We start from the raw sequence: 17,256 nt of genomic DNA on the forward strand, positions 1-17,256 counted from the left end.
TCTCTTATTAACATTGTGAAATATGTAAATACTGATTTATAAATTTCTTTTATACGTCTTATGCTGAGTTCACGAAATGAAAGGAAATCTTATGTAAACTTGTTTTAAGCTAATGTTTGCTGAATGTCGTTTTATGTAAATTGTTACGGTTTTCATTAACTATACAATAAACAAACTAACTCTAACAAATATTATCCCAGCTCTAACAGTGGGCAGTTTGGAGTGGTTTCCTTTGGTAACCACCAGCAAGACTACTAGTAATGTAAAATAGCTTAATCTGATTAGAATGTCTCTACAAGGGTAAAGGCATGCCAGTCATAGCTGCAGTGCCACTGCCAGCAAGGTCATAATGCCAGTAATAATTCTGCACAGTTACTAGCTTTAAATAGTTCTGAGCACTGAAAATGCATAAATTTTACACTGAAATGCACAAGTTTCAACTTTGGCCTAAATAAATATTTCAAGAATTGAATGGTTCCAATTTAGTAAGTGGGGCTGCATATCAGGGAGCTAGTTATGGGAAACTAGACAGTAGCCCACTAGGTGCTATTTGGAGAAGCCTGTTCTGTTTTCTTCCTTTTCCCCGCGAAGATCTTATGTCGTCAACATTTTTACAGATTATGTAGCATAGCATAATAATGTTGTTGTCCACAATATCTGAGCTTGAATCCCTCTCCCATAAGACCTGTCCAGTATGGTCTGTCTATTTATTACTGGCTAACCCAGACCTCTGTTGTTTTTAAGACCCTACTTGAATAGCTAATGATGTCTTATGTTGTAAAGTATTGCTGGCATATTATATCTACATATTTCTTCCTGTAATTATTTTTTGATTCTGTAATCTAAGCTATATACTTTAATACGCATATATCTTGCCTCAGTTAGGTTCTATGCACCTTACATTGTTATCTACTGCCAACTTTTGACATACCTCAAACTGCAAAATGCTCTTTCGATCCTACGAGCTAATGCACCTGACCTAATCTATATGCTTTCGCACTGTAATAATATGTAATTCTGAAAGCCTACAAATACCTCTGCAAATACCTAACAAACTCTGTGCAGTAAACAATATTGACTTTGTTATCTCTGCAGTTAATGCTTGGGTGACTCATGCCTGGTGTTTTCACACTCTCCTAGGGCCCTTTTCAAGAACTGACTTAAGACAAAATCCTAAACTTACTACCATTTTGGTATTCACAGAAGGCAGGTGCACTTACTCATTTTGGTATTCACAGAAGGCACTTACTCATTAATACCAAAATGAGTAAGTGCCTTCTGTGAATACCAAAATGCTAGTAAGTTTAGTATTTTGTCTTAAGTTAGTTCTGTGAATAGGGCCCCTAGTGTATAATTTTATGGACCCCTTTAGAGTAAAGCATGCAACATATAGAGCAAGAGTAAATAAACCAAAATTAAATTATTCTTCTGAACATTTTGTCCACTGCTTCTTTCCTGACAGAGCAGCCAGCCATCCACTGCATCTCCCTACAAGCAGGAAGTGTTCCTCTACAGCCCCTCCCCCAGCAGCGACCTCCACAGTGCCGCCACTCCGGTGATCATGAGCCGGAGTCCCACGGGTGAGTGAAAATGTGGGAAAAGCTACAATGGGTGAGAAAGCTGTCACCTATAGGTCATAGACTGACCTTTTCTTAGAATAGTTGCCATGTCCCTGGAATGGGTCATACAGTAGGGATGCTGGTAATTTGTTCTTTACACTTTTCTTTTAAATCATAGTGGAACGAAAGCTGACTCTCTAAGAATTGAAGGGACCAATTCACAAAGGTTTAGGGAAATATGAGTAACATAATGGATATTTAAAGGTATTTGGACAAAATAGTGACTAAAAAGTATTGTGATGCAAAAATATTGCAAAAGTATTGTGTCAAAAATATTGGGATGTCAAAAATATTGTGGACAGGAATATTGAAGATAAGAATATTGTTTTAGGTGTTGTTTTTAATATTGTCATAAAAAATCATTTTACAGTCATTTAATCTGTACTTTGTTGTTTTGGTAAACTAAGTTATTCATTTTAACAGTTGTATTTACAGTTGTATTAATGTGTAAACTAATTATATATATATATAGGTAAATATATATATAGTTATACACATATATATACACACATATATATAATATATTTATTTATATCATTATTTTTTGTAGCAGGGTGTTGAGTTTTTAAGGGATGAGGGTGGGGACATTTTTAAGAAGTGATTATTATCATTTAAATGAAATCTTGTTTTTAATGAGATACCAATTATTATTATAAAATGCAAACGATATTTCATAATTATTTTAATGTAGTGTTAAAATACATTAATTTGTATTTGAATTGTAGGAAATTTGGAAATAATTGAAATGTATTACATTTAAATTGAATAATGTAAAAAATGTATACATTTAGTTTTATTACACATTTTTTATTTAGTACATTTATTGTTGTTGCATTTTTATTGGAATGTTTAGAATTCTTCTAGGTTTGTCATCACTAATCAGTGGTTTTAATTTATTTTTAATTTTCAAAATAAAACATAAACAAAAATATGCATAATTTAATTATGAAAATAGAATAAATATGGGCCCAATTATGAGTTTGGAGTTCTGACTGCTAGACTGCCATTGCAGCAGTCGGGAGTGCGCTACCAATCCAGCAGCTTTCCAACTGTCACATTATGAGTTAAGCGCCGGGGTGGTGGTGTTTTGTGGCGGTGCAACGGTGGTGACATGCTTCAACTCATAGAGAGCCTGCAGCACGTGTTGCTGCTTGGCACTGCCTCCTGCACCTCGGTGCACTGTGTACCATCGACCATGTCTTATACGTCTTACAGCGCACACTAGACAGTGCAAGAAGAGCAGGGAACGACATGTGCCCCCATGCACACCCACCATGGGCTAAAACACCCTGGTGCCCTGTTTGGGGCCCCTTCCCTGCCTTTCTACTGACATTTTCATGGTGTGTCCCTGCCATGAAAAGGTCGGTGGTAAGGCAGGTCAGAGTCTGCTGCTTTCCCCACCGCTGCCCGCAGGGATCCAGAATCCCAGCAGTGGCAGAAGTTTTGCATCAGGCTTTTGTTGGACTAACCACTAACCTTTTAATAGGGTTGTCAGACTCATGAGGAGTTGGCAGTCAGAACGCCACCACGGGTATGGCGGTCTTCAGACCGCAGTACTCATAATTGTGTCCCATCTATTATTTATAATATAATAATTAAGATACATTTTTATATTTACATATTATAGGTTTGGCTATTTAAATTTTGATAAAAAATGAAATTGTTTCTATTTATACTAATTATATCAGTTCTGGATTATGTAATTATTTTTTATTATATGTTTCAAAATGTAAGAATATTAATACAAAATAAAAATATTTTCTTATTAAATAGTGATTACACATTATTTTATTCGTTAATGTTTCATTTTAAATATATATGCTTTTAGCTTCTAAGTTATGTATTTTACGTACATTTCTAATTTTATTTCATACGGGGAAAAAATCTGTATGATGATGGAGTATTGACTGTGAATATTAGCTTTTTTGCATCCAACACCTTCCCTAAAATTGTTAAGATTGGCATGGGAATAGTAAATGTTGCACTTTAGTGTCCAACAACTTCCCCAAAATGGTTTCGATTGGAGTGGGTATAGTAAATGTTGCCCCTTCCGTGTGCAACATCTATCCCAAAATGGTTTGGATTGGAGTTGGAATGTAGCCTCTTTAGTGTCCAGCACCTTCCCCCAAAGGTTTTAGATTAGATTGTGAATAGTAAATGTTGCCCCTTTAGTGTACAACACCTTTCCCAAAATGGTTGCAATTGGAGTGGGTAAAGTAAAGTAAAGTCACATTTGTAAAGCGCACAATCACCCGTAAGGGTCTCTAGGCGCTGGGGGCCATCGGGAAGATTAAGCGAGCTATTGCCCAGAGTCACATGGTGCTGTGCTAACCTGCCGCCGGAGCTGGGATCGAACCGTGGTCCCCAGATTCCAGCGTCAGTCGCCCTGGCCACGGCGCCACACCTCTTCCACAATAGTAAATGTTATCCCTTTCGTGTCCAACACATTTCCCAAAATTGTTTAGATTGGAGTTGGAATGTAGCCTCTATAGTGTCTAACACTGGTTTAAATTGGAGGGCAAATAGTAAATGTCACCCCTTTAGTGTCCAACACCTTCCCCAAAATGGTTTGGATTTAAGTTGGAATAGTAAAGGCCACCTCTTTAGTGTCCAACACCTTCCCCAAAAAGGTTTAGATTGGAGTGGGAATATTAATGTTGACCCTTTAAGGTCAATCACCTTCTCCAAAATTGTTTGATTAAAGTTGGAATCATGAATGTCACCTCTTTATTGTCCAACACTTTCACCAAAATGGTTTACGTTAGAGTGGGAATATTTAATTTAACTCTTTTGGTATTAAATCCCCTTGTTAAAATATATTTCTATGTAGTAGGGGTAGCTTATGTCATTTAATTAGCATTGTTGGTGTTTAGAACGATAATTAACATGGTAGTTGGATGTATATGTGTAATAAAATACATTATTATTTACATATTTTCATAGAATAAAGCTATGTAGTACGTTTTTGAATATTTCTTTTGTCTCCAGGATTTATTTAATGTATATATTTAAACTTTTCAATGTATATACTACTAGTTATAATATAACGTGTATATTGATAAAATAAGAAAATATTTTTTTAATGAAATAACCAATGTAAATCTTATATAAACGGTATAGTATGTTGTACATTTTTTAACATTAATTCAGTTGTTTCATATACATATTTTTAACATAAATGTGCATACTTTTTCAGTATAAATTACATAATTGTATATTTTTGTACTTTCTCAGCGTCTTTTACATGTTTAACATGGCTATTAGGATATATTTAATTCACATCAGCACAGATTAGTCCTTTAAAAAGGAATTGTTTTAGGGGTTTTAAGCGAAGGGGAGATATAGGGTGGAGCTCTAGAGGTATGTTATAGTGTTGTGTGTGAGTGTCGGAAAGCCTCTGACCTCAGGTCTGAAGCTTTCTGACACTCATAGTCAATTTCAATTCTGACTGGCTGATCATGTTACAGCCAGTCAGAACTGTAACTGGCCGGTCATTCCGGCTGGCTTCCGACGGGCTCCAGGAGCCCGTGTGCCAGTCGGAGACCGGCCCATAATCCTAATGGAAGGTGTTTCCGTCTTCTGGATTATGATACGTGATTTCCAATAGGGTTTTAATGCTGGCCCTTCCAACATGGTAACCCTGTGGTAAAGCGTGTTTGGGGGGTCCCTTGCTGGGCCCCCTTCTGTTTTCGTCCCAGTTGGGTGCCAAGGGAGTGGTATAGGTGCCCGCTTGTTGATCCCTGCAGCATGTAGCAGGTACCTTGAGGTGCCTGCCACTGGTTGCAGGGAGGAACACAGACTCCCATTCCTCTATGGGAGCTTGTGTTTCGGCCATTTTATGGCTGTAACATGGGCTTGAATCGAGGAATGGGAGTATAGGCCCACACCATGTGCAGTCGGATCGTGATTAGGAGGTCGGAACCGCAGAATGGAGGTCGGTCTGCCCTGTTTCTGCGACGGTGTCTACCCGACATCGAAATAAGCCCCTAAATTGTAATAATTGCTGTGCAATTAACAAGTGTGTTGGGTTAGGTATTTGCCCAGTGTTTTAGTGATATATAGACTATGTTATGTTATATTGTTTTATGTTACTGCGCTTTTTGATGCTGGGTATTCTGGTTTAACATTTAGGTTTTTATTTACAAATTTATCCTGCTGACCTTTGGATTTAGCTTTATTTTTAAAGTAAATCTGTTTGGGTTTCTAATAAACCATTTTTTTTTACTTTGATTTGTTTTTTTCGTGTTTTCGGGAGTGTTGTTTTGTTTAAACACTTTTTGGGATTATTTATGGTTTCTGGATACTTTGGATTGCTTCGATTGATTTCTGTTGGATTAGTTCTATTTTTGCATTTTGTTTCTTGGCTTTGAGGAAAATATTTTTCCACTTTTTGGCAAAGCTTAATATTTGCCTACATGGATATAGATGTTGAGATGCATATTTAATGTTTTTATTTTTGTTGGGACATGTTATGTTTTATCAATCATGTAAGTGTTATGTGATTGTTATTTTGGATTGTATGTTTGTATTGTAACTATTTTTCACAATGGATTAAGTTTGCAGTTTTTGGTTGGTAAGGTTTATGTTTTTTTATAAATAATATAAATCATTACATTTTTTCAGTCTTATTTACAATTGGAGTTTTATTTAATATTTTGACTGATGTAATGAAATATTATAAAAAACAATGTATAATGTTGGTAAAGAATATGCTATACTTTTGTGGTAGTTTTGTAGGTTAGTATTAATTTTACAACATGGTTTTGGCTATAATTTATAAGTAATCTACTCCTTTGTTGTTTCTGAAGAGTTTTACTTCAAATTGTAGCATTTTGTACATTCTTTTCGTTTGTTTACTAATTTTAGGTGCAACTTACAGATTGCTCCATTCGTAGTTGTTGACAGCTCTGCTTTTTTTGTAGGGCTCCTATTAATTTATAAAGTGTAGAATGTGTTCTGCCTGGTGTGGATTGGAAGGTATTGTGCCATCCTTCCACAGCATTGTTTGTTCTGGCTTTCTGTGCCAAGATCCTATCATAGACATTCCATCATGGTATTTGGAATTTGTGTTGGTGTCTGTGTCCAGAGCGATGCAGTCGGCCTACCCAAGTGTCTTCAAAATAATCCATTAGGTGGCTTAGTCTGCATTCATTTTGCTGGTAGAAAGGGATTTCTATTACTAAACTGTTGGGACAGGGACTCATGTTAGTGTTATCATTTCAAAGGCAAATTGAATATTTGTATCATATTTTACACTTAGGGCTATATGTGCCAGGCCACTCAATGGGTAAATATTGCAAAATGGATTTACCTGGATTTCAGCACCAACATGGTCCTTTTCTTCAGGATCAAGATGCTGCGGTGAAGAGGGACCAGGAGGAAGAGATCCTTGTTGGAGACTATAGGGAAGAAAAGGAAATGGATGAGTATGCACCGTAAGACCTTTGATTCCAATGGCACGAAGCAGTCGATCTTCCCAGCATGGTCAGCTCATTGAAAAGCAAGCCCGTAATTCAGACAGCGGCAAAACATCTCCATATCGTCCTATGACAGCTGCTTTCCCCCAACCATTGGCGCAACAGTCAGCGTATGGCTGTCGGTGTTGTTGGTGCTCTGACGATCCTCCGAACAGCAGTCCAACATCATCATAATATGGCGGGTGAACCACGTAGTTGGCAGTGTTGTATCTGATGCTGAATCGACGGCGGGGGTGGACCAGTGGAACTAGTAATCAGGCCCGTAGTGCAGATTACTGGAGATATCTAAATATTATTTCTTTGAAATTGTAGTGGTTTGGCTGTGTGTGGGTAAATGTGTAAAATGTTTTGAATCTATGACTAGTTTTTGCTGGTAGTAGTTTTTTTATGTTTAGTGTGGTTTAGTTGTTCTTACTAAGTGGCACTTTGTTTATTTGGTATTATGGCATTTATACAAGGGATATTTGAGTAGTTATTTTAGTTCACCATGTATGTTGTATAACTGAGTGAATGGTTTGGGGCACATTTAGAACGTCCCATCCATCATTCAGGAGGGACAATGGCTTAGTTTTAGTAAGTTATCTGCTGTAAAAATTATTAGGATTTGTCTATTACTGTTTAGGTTGTCATATATGAGGTAGAGTTCAGGTATTTCACTACCTTGGTATCTTTTGGTGGGGAGATGTACTACTTGTTCCTTTTCTAGTTCATGCAATTAAATGTTTTAAAGTGGGTATAGGTGATAGATGGCATGTGATGTGTTTGGAGACTTAGGGGACTCGAGGAGTAAGGGTCATATTTATGAAAAACTGACGTAGCGCAGCAAGTCACCCCACTGCACCATGCTGCGCTAGAGGGAAAGGGACGGAATGTGCTGTATTTAGGCAATACAGTGCATCCCTTCCCTTGTGCTGGCACCATTTTGGCAGCCTAGAACCAATGCAGGCACCCTTGCACTATACTGTAAGGATGCCTTTGTTGCATGCAAGATTATTGTATTTGTGTAGGAAGGGGAATCTTCGTCCAAAACTACAGTCCTGGAATGCAAATTCATTTTTCGATGTTAACTGCAGAATGCAACACACATAGAAGGAGGAAAAAAGAGTAAAATGTTTGATATTTCTCCTTGTTATGACTCCCCTGGGAAGACATAAGATTTTAGTGCATCCCCTGGTTTCCAAGTTCCTGTAAATCTGGCAATACGTCGAAATCCATAGGAGATGCATGGGAACACCAGAGCACCTCCCATGGAATGCCTACCCAGGGCAAAGTAAAACAATGCAGCGATTTGCACTGCATTGCATTACTCCAGATTTATGAAGCCACTCAGAGCCACAAAAGTGGCTTTATAAATCTGACTTAGAGGTTTGCCTCACCATGCTCCATTTTGCATGGTGCAAACTAACCCTGGGCGTAGCACTATGCTATGCTCGCGTAATTTGCGAAGTTTGCGCAACTTCGCACTACACGAGCTGCACGTCGCACAGTGCGAACATGCGTAGCGCAGCGTAGCGTAGTGCAGCGGTCATTTTTTGCGTGTTCGCGGTCCTCAACGTCATGTTCGCGACCGCGAGCAAGCAAAATGACATCCCGGCAAGGTTCTCAACGCGGGGAGGCCAGGTTTCTCATTCTGAGTGGTCGTGCATGCTCACGACCGCTCGCTATGAGAAACTACCAGTTTGCGTTGAGAAAGCTGCCGCTCGAGTAAAAATCTACTAGAGCGGCAGAAAACTACAGCTCGCACTGTGCAAGATGCCGTTTTCAATGATTGCACACTGCCGGATGCTTGTTCGCACTGTGCAATCATTGAAAATGCATCTTGCACAGTGCGAACATGCTACTACGCAGCTCGCGTAGTGCTACGTGAAGTTCGTGTAGTGCGAAGTGCACTTCGTGTAGCTTCACGTAGCGCTACTTCGCGAACTACGCACAGGGTTAGTGCAAACGTGTTGCAAGCCCCTCGTAAATATGCCTCTAAATATTTTAGCTTGTTTGTTGTGGGCTCCTGGAGTCAGTGCTTGTCCCTCTTTTATCTTACAATACCTTACTTCTATTTATGTCACATTTGGGTGGTGGATGGGCCCTTTACATTAATCAAAATATCATCTTTTGTAGTAGCCCTCCCATAGCACTTTTGAGAGTAATATTTTGTACTTTTCTATATCACAGTTTCTGTTCAACTTTCTTGGATGTAGGTGTAGCCCATGTGAATTATTAATTGCTATCCTTCTATGATGTGATATATCTTGCTCTCTCTGTCAATATGTCCGAAGAAAGTGCAATTGTATAAAGAATTACAATTTTAAATTGTTTGTTATTTACTTACAAAATTATGTATTTTCCTTTGGGGGTGATGTAATGCAGACCAGGTGCTTTCTTTTCTGTTGGTAAAAAAGAGTATTAGTTTCATTTTGAACATTTATTTGTTGGTAGCTTGTAGAGATTAGGGTCATTAGGTTTTAATTGTTTTTTTGGACCTTATTGCATTGCTGAATCACAGAGGCCACATTCATTCAGCATCAATATTATATTATTGAACCATAGTTAATACTAGACCTAGGCGGTAATTTCTGTTCCGCTTGTGGTTTTTGCGGAATTGGGGTAATTTCGCGTTCAGCGGAAAAATCAGAATTGCCCAAAATTCTGCAGCTTCTCTGAATTTTTTGCATGTACGCGCTTTCAAAATGCTTGTTCGCGAGCTATTTCTCCCCGAGCACACAAGCACACAAAAAGTGTGTGCGAACAGGAAAAAAGCAATGCGAACGGGCGGAACAAGCAATTCCGCGTGTTTCGGACTTTTTGTGTGCGCTGAGATTTTTTACCGTTCTGCAGAGCTTTGTGTAGCACAACTATGCAAATTCCGCCCACCCCTAGTTGATACAAGCTTGCTCATATGCATAATTGGTTAATTTGTGCTTAGTGTCCTTAGTTTATATGTAAAAATGTTTTTAGTGCATTTATCATCCAGATAGTGTATATTTGCAGAAGGCATGGGCGGTAAACTTTGCTCTACTTTCGTAGAGCATGGAGTTCGAAAAAAACTGAGGAATGCCTCAGAGTGGAGTTTTTCCTCTCTCGCAGCTTGTCAATGTTGGCGAGCACGAACAAGAAAAATCCAACGCCAGACCACATCACTGTGATATTTCTCAACCCGGGCGGCCGAGACAGGTCACTACCTTTTGCGTTGAGAAACCAGCTGCCATTCAGGTGCAATTAGGACCTGAATATAGGCCCAATCCTACATTTAAAAACGGCAAAAACAAAAGGCCATTGCATAATCTTACTTTGGATAGTTTTAAGGAAACTTTTGACCAGTTTTCACTCAATACTAAGCTGAATGACCAAGACCCTACAGCTATGCTATCTAGCTTCAACGCAGCCCTAACAAAAAAATTTGATATAGTGATCCCACTAAAAAGCGGAAATCCTCCGCGGAGGCGACTCTCAGCGCCCTGGTATTCAGGTGAATTAAAAACTCTTAAATCCACGTGCAAAGCACATGAAAGAAGATGGAGAAAGGATAAATTACCTGAAGATAGGAAAATCTATAAGGCTTCCTTATCCCACTATGATCAATCAATGAAAACAGCCCGATGCTCATATCTCCACACACAAATCGAACAATCGAGGAATTCCACCAAAACCTTGTTTGACATTGTCAAGGATTTCTCCTCTCCTTTAGCCTGCAAGCAAACTCTCCCAATCTTTATGTGACTCCATAGCACATTTATTTCACGATAAAATTTCCAAAATGTATGATAATTTCCCCACTAGTAACTCCAACATCTCCTGTCTAAATCTGAACTTGGTAAACTCCCCCATTTCTACCGAAGGCACCCGCAACCAATTCAAGCCCATTTCACTTGCGGAAATAAATAACCTATTGCTAACAGCAAAATCTGGCTCGCCAAGGGACATATTTCCACCCAGTGTAATGGCTCCCCTATCTCCAATCTGCGCTCCCATCATCCAAAACATTTTTAATACCTCTATCTCTACCGGCCTTATTCCAACTGCCTGGAAAGAGGCCCCTGTACGACCCATCCTGAAAAAACCATCCGCAGACCCTCAGGAGCTGAATAACTACAGGCCAATATCGCTGCTACCTCTTCTAGGGAAACTACTAGAATCCTCAATAAACACCCAGCTCAGTCAGTACTTGGAATCCAATGGCATACTGGATCCCTCCCAGTCAGGATTCCGTACTGGTTTCAGTACAGAAACAGCAATTCTGGCTGTCACTGACTCACTGAGGCGCCCCCTCGATGCCAGGGGATCTTCGATTCTGATCCTCTTAGATCTCTCCGCAGCGTTTGATACGATATCTCATCAACGGTTAGCGGAGAGACTGGCATCAGGGGCAAAGCCTTTCAGTGGCTGAAGAATTTCCTAATGGCAGATGGCAGACTACCTCACTTGGATCATTTGTTTCAAAAAATAAATTCCTGTTGGACAAGGGGGTACCTCAGGGCTCCTGTTTGAGCCCTACTCTTTTTAATATGTATGTGGCCCCCTTGGCGAAGATAGTCCAATCCTTCGGCTTCGAGATAGTCTCGTATGCCAACAACACGCAGCTACTATTCCCCATAGGGAAAAACATCATGGACGAGAAACTCCGTTTCTCGGGTGGTATGCTAGCGATTGCAAATTGGATGAAAGAGCGGTGTCTACAGCTCAACCCTGGGAAAATAGAGCTTATGCTCTTAGGAGAGGACGTCCAATTTTGGACGTCGGAATGGTGGCCCCCCCAGTTGGGAGAAGCGCCTACGCCATCCCCCTCAGTGAAAAGCCTGGGAATCCAGCTGGATGCCTTTCTTAATATGAAAGATAATGTAAAAAACATCGCAGGGACCTGCTACTATAACCTACGCTTACTACGTAGAATTATTCCCTATCTTCCATTAGAACACCGCCGAACTGTTGTGCAGGCCATGGTAGTGAGCAGGCTAGACTATGGCAATGCCCTGTTGGCGGAAATAGGCACTACCACACTGGCAAAACTACAGGTTATACAGAACACCGCCGCCAGAATGGTTCTGAATGTTCTGGATCCCCTTCCCTTCCTCTGCTCAGACAGTTACACTGGCTCCCAGTCCAAAAGAGAACTATCTTCAAGGTATGTTGCCTCTCCTTTAAAGCACTCAGAGGTGAGGGGCTAGCATATCTCTATAATAAACTTTCTAAACAAGCACATGAACGCAACCTAAGATCTAATGACCTAACCCTCTTGAAGATTCCTCGTATCCGGCTAACCCGTACAGGCGGCAGAGCTTTTTCATATATAGCCCCCAAATATTGGAACTCTCTACCGATGGCTCTGCGACAATCTAGCACCTATATGCTTTTCAGGAAACAATTAAAAACATTCTTATTTTAACTTGTCCATGTTATAACCCCTTTTTCTGTCTCCGTGTTCTGGATTCCCACTGGTAAAGCGCTGAGATGCCCCTGGGTGAGTCATGCGCTATAGAAGAATTCATAACATAACATAACATAACACATTGCGCTGTGTGTGGTGCCGTACGCGCTGATTTTACAGCACGGGACAAACGCATGGCACTAAAAATCAGCACGATCAGCACAACATACCTTGTTCCGCCGCTTGCAGATCTTCATGGAGCGCGGCAGAAATCGTGGAACTCCGCCCTGGCTTGGTTAATTGGAGGCAGAGAACCTGCTCATAGTCAACTGCAAACATACATCATTCTTTTTTTCCTGTATGCTAAGGTGTATTTTTATAACCGGCAAGTAGCATCTCTTAGTTTAATAATTCATATATTTTTTTTTTTTGAGGAGCGCTGTATGACACATGCCTGCTGTCTCAGGGCTCTTGAAAAAGGGTAAAAGGAAGGTCTTGTGGACGGTTGCAGAATCTAGCGTTATGAACGTTCACGCTAAGCCATAGGTAGGGTTAGAATTATCTGTGACTTTTTCCTTGCATTTAGTTGCATATTCAGTTTCATCAGTTGTACATTTTGTATATCATAGTGGTATTTCTGTCTTGCATTTCTCGATTTTTTAAATCCTGAATGTTCATTTTCTCATTATACTACTATCTGAAATTATGGGACTCAAGCAAAATTTTACAGATGTTATATAGTGGATTTGTGAGTTCTTCATGTTCTAATACACAAAATATTATAGACATTTTTTATCGATTTCAAATGCAGTGTTTCTTGAAACAATAAAGAGCACAGGCAACGGAAACCATAGTATTTTGTCAGACGTGGAAATTAACCGCACACGATGTTGAAAGCCTGAAATTGTCCTATTTTTCTTTCCATAGATTTGAAGAGCAGGAGCTCTCCCAGATCCAACCTGAAGTTTCGTTTCGATAAACTCAGTCACTCAAGCTCTGGGTCGAGTACAGTAAGTATACTTAAATTGTCAATTTACAAGTGTCTGTCCTTTATTTTTGTTGTTGCTCCTTTTCAGAAATAGTCAATATTTTTGGGCCAATGAACGGTGCTCAAAGGGAGAGCACTGAATATCAAGACAGGAAAAAGGGTAAATTATAGCTTGAAAACCTGATAAAAGGCTTTTGAAGGCAAAACTTACATTTTGCCTTTAACTTTGTAATTTTACTGAACTTTTAAATGCAGCATGACAGCGGGGTGAATTTAAAGGGCTCTATCTCAGTTTGTATGCCCTAATGAACACGTTTCATGATGGAGGCCGTTTGTATTTCTTTATAACTAACTATGGCCTAGATGTATCAAGCCTTTTGCGATTCGTTAAGGCCGAAATTCGCAGAATTTCGGCCTTAACGAATCGCAAACGGACATTTTGCATCTTTTGGGATGTATGAGAAATTAGCAAAATAAGGAATCGCAAAAATTTGCGATTCCTTATTTTGCTATAGCATTTTTATGGAATCGCTATTTTTGCGATTCCTTAAATGCAATGTATGTAGCATTTTTACATTGCGAATTTTGTTTAAGAATTCGCAAATTAACACCAAATTGTAGTTGATGTTAATTTGCGAATTCATTTAAAAATGCACAAATTGACATTTTTTTAGGGTGGCATGTGACGCACACACATGCCCTTAGGGCATGTATGTGCGCCATATGCACACACATGTACATTTCAGGGGTGCAGCAGGGTGTCTTTGAGACACCCCTGCACCCTTGAAATAATTCTCAAATTGCGATTAGCAAATTGCGAATTCGCAATTTGAGAATTCCTTCACAATCATTCCTATGGGCCTCCTGGCCCATAGGAATGCATTGGAAATTATTCCTTAATTGCGAATTCGCAAAATGCGAATTCGCAAATAAGGAATAAAAAGGAATCACTAAAAAAAAGCGATTTTTTACATACATTCCATTTTGCAAATTCTAAATAGCGATTCGCTAAAAATCGCTATTTAAGATTCGCAAAATGGAATCTTGATACATCTAGGCCTATGGTCCTGCTTCTGAGTGACAAAAAGGGATTGCAAGTTCCTAAATTACATAGCTGCCAAAGGTTTCAGATTGCTATGTGTGACATTTTCTTAAATTCATTGTAATTATGAGTGACATTTCAACCACTATGAGTGACACTTTCTCACGAGCAAAATCTAGCAATGAAAACAAGAAAAACATATAAATTACAGGAATGACACCCATTTGAGCAACATGGACCTCTAAGACGAGTCACATCATAATTCACAAACTGTATTACTGAGCAGTGTGCCCTGGTCCTGCATGCCGCCCACTACCTGCCAAACCCCATCACCCCATTCGCAGTTTGTCACACCCAGCTACACTACAAGCTCTGCTGACTCAGTGATGCTTGGCGCACTGAGAAGTTACGTTGGCAAGCACCAGTGGCTCTCACAATCACCTGGCCTTGGTACGAGCGACTACTAACACAGCTTACAGTCAGTGAGAAGACAGACTGCTATGTGATGTACAGTCAGTTCTCAGCTCTAACAGGGCAGACAGGTGGCAGCTCAGAAGAGAATCATGGCTGTGGCACAAGAAAACAATTAACTATCAGGGGTATTGCCAAGTAGGCCTGCACACATGAACAAAAGCAAGAAAAATAAAGATGCACAGTGAAATTCGGCCCTAAGCTGAAACTTGCACTGCATGAAAACTCAGAATACGACCTGCTCAACGAGCCCCTATGAAGCCTTTGCAACACGTTATGAGATAACTTGCAAGTCTAACATAACGCCCAGATGAACAGAGAGTTCCCTACACACATTTGTTTTCAGAAGTATAATCGGATATATATATATATCTCCTCTCCAACCGTCTGCTTCTCCTTTGTCTTCATGAAGGGCATGTACAAACCATTTATCAGTGCTCCACCCTCCCACATCAGTTGCATTTGGGTTTTATTTACACTTGTGCTTAGTCCCTTTAAAACAGATGACATGGCTTAAACAGAAACAAATCTCCATTCCAAAAATTCCACCATTCACTGAAGTTCAGGAAGTGTACATTCCGTTCATCCGATCATCGGTATATTCAATACCTTCTCTGCTGCTGTCTGATTTCAGCAACCCCTGCTCAATGTAGACCTTCTTGCACCCTTGTTGTGTCCTGACACCCCCTACTGCTGCATTCTGGAGGCAGAGGGCGAACGGTCACTCTTACAGTGCCGCTCCTACTCGGCAATTGATCAAGTTTAAACCGGCCTAGTTTTTCCTAGACCAGCTCTGTTGCTGCATGTAGTTAATATCCAAGCTCAATCATATTAGTAAAATAATGTAGTCGACCGGCAGCACCACAGCGCACCATTAATAAAACAATTTGCAGCATAGAGATACATCACAAGGCAGTCACTACTTACAAACTTTGCAACACGATTCTTCATACGGGCCACAGCTTGCCTAATGACTCCTGCAGCAGCAAACACCGGCCTGGGCATGATGGGGTGGCTCAGCAACTCCAGTGGCTGCCCCTGTCTGTGCGGGGATCTTAGCTGAGCTGCTGGTCGCGTTGGACCTGTTGCCTGTTTGATTAATTAACCATTGCACACCTTTGTCATGCTGCGAGCAGCGCTGCCACTAGTTTGATTGAATTGTAGCCGCCACGCACTTCTTGGTTTGCGCAGCCGGTCGATCATCACCACGATGTTGATTTGGTGCCTCTGATGCCAGGAAAGACTCAAGTGAGTGACAAGTTAGTCACTCGATGCTGGCCGCCTCCCGCCGATCTAACACGGGTTTTATTGGGCAGAGAGCAGTGAACTAGTAGTTCACTGCTCTCTGAGGCGCCATCAAATCAACATCGTGGTGATGAGCTCAGGGGATGCTAGGGGTGAAGTCCTTTTGTTCCTGGGACTTCAGAACAGGGAGCCAGCTCTTCTCTGGCCCTTGGAGATTCCTTCAAGCAAGGGGACACAGCACAAAGTAAAGTCCTTCCCCTCTCCTTGGCAGCAAAGCAACAGCAGGGCAATCCAGCAGACCAACAGCTGGACAATCTTCCTTCTTCCTTTTCAGCTTTCTCCTTGGCAGAGGTTCCTTCTTGATTCCAGGATGATCTAATTTTCTGTTGTCAGGGGTCCTGTACTTATACCCCTAAAAGTCTTTGTTCTCTTTGTGCAAGTGAGCCCTGAGAACGGTCTGAACCAGTTCTGGGTGTTTCTTGAGCATTTTGTTTTCCTGGTTTCTCCTTTCCTTTCAGAGTGAGGGGCAGGGTCATCAGCCGCCCAGCAGGAGGTGGAGCCAGCATTGTTGAAGGCAGGCACAGCCCTATTCAGGCCCAGTTGCTATCTCCTCCCACCGCTCAAGTTGCAAATGCAGTCATTCAGCCTAGGGCTGACTCAGCCAGCCTCCTGGGGGAATCCCCAGCCCCTGTCACTCTCAAATCAGACAGTCAATCCACAAACAGGGCAAGGCACACAAGAAGGTCAGACAAGAAAACAGCAACTTTCTAAAAGTGTTGTTCTCAAACACATGATTCAAAAACAACCTTTCCTAAAAGATGTGTTATTAAATTCTGAGTTCAGGGATACTAGACTATTATCTCCTATATTGTTCCTATGGGAAGAAATGCTGGTAGCCACTGCAGCTATCATCCCCCATGTTAACCTATGGAGCAAGATAGCCTTACAATAGTGAAAAACGAAAATGGCTGTAATTCACTACCAGAGCATGTCACCTGCACCAGTACATGCTCTACCTTTCACATACACTGCACCCTGCCCAGGGGGGTACCTTG

General features: G+C 40.6%; 1 protein-coding gene across 3 annotated transcripts in view; it reads left to right on the top strand.

Annotated features, from left to right (window-relative positions):
• RAP1GAP2 (RAP1 GTPase activating protein 2) overlaps window positions 1-17,256 on the top strand; it is a 941,171-nt gene that overhangs the window by 901,507 nt on the left and 22,408 nt on the right. For all 3 annotated transcript variants that reach the window (XM_078679320.1, XM_078679318.1, XM_078679319.1), the window contains 2 exons: window positions 1,463-1,580; window positions 13,383-13,465. In XM_078679320.1, coding sequence (XP_078535446.1) covers window positions 1,463-1,580; window positions 13,383-13,465 — 201 coding nt within the window. The remainder of the gene's footprint in view (window positions 1-1,462; window positions 1,581-13,382; window positions 13,466-17,256) is intronic.

The sequence above is a fragment of the Lissotriton helveticus genome, chromosome 3_1, assembly GCF_964261635.1.
Source record: "Lissotriton helveticus chromosome 3_1, aLisHel1.1, whole genome shotgun sequence".
In the NCBI taxonomy this organism is placed as follows: Eukaryota; Metazoa; Chordata; class Amphibia; order Caudata; family Salamandridae; genus Lissotriton; species Lissotriton helveticus.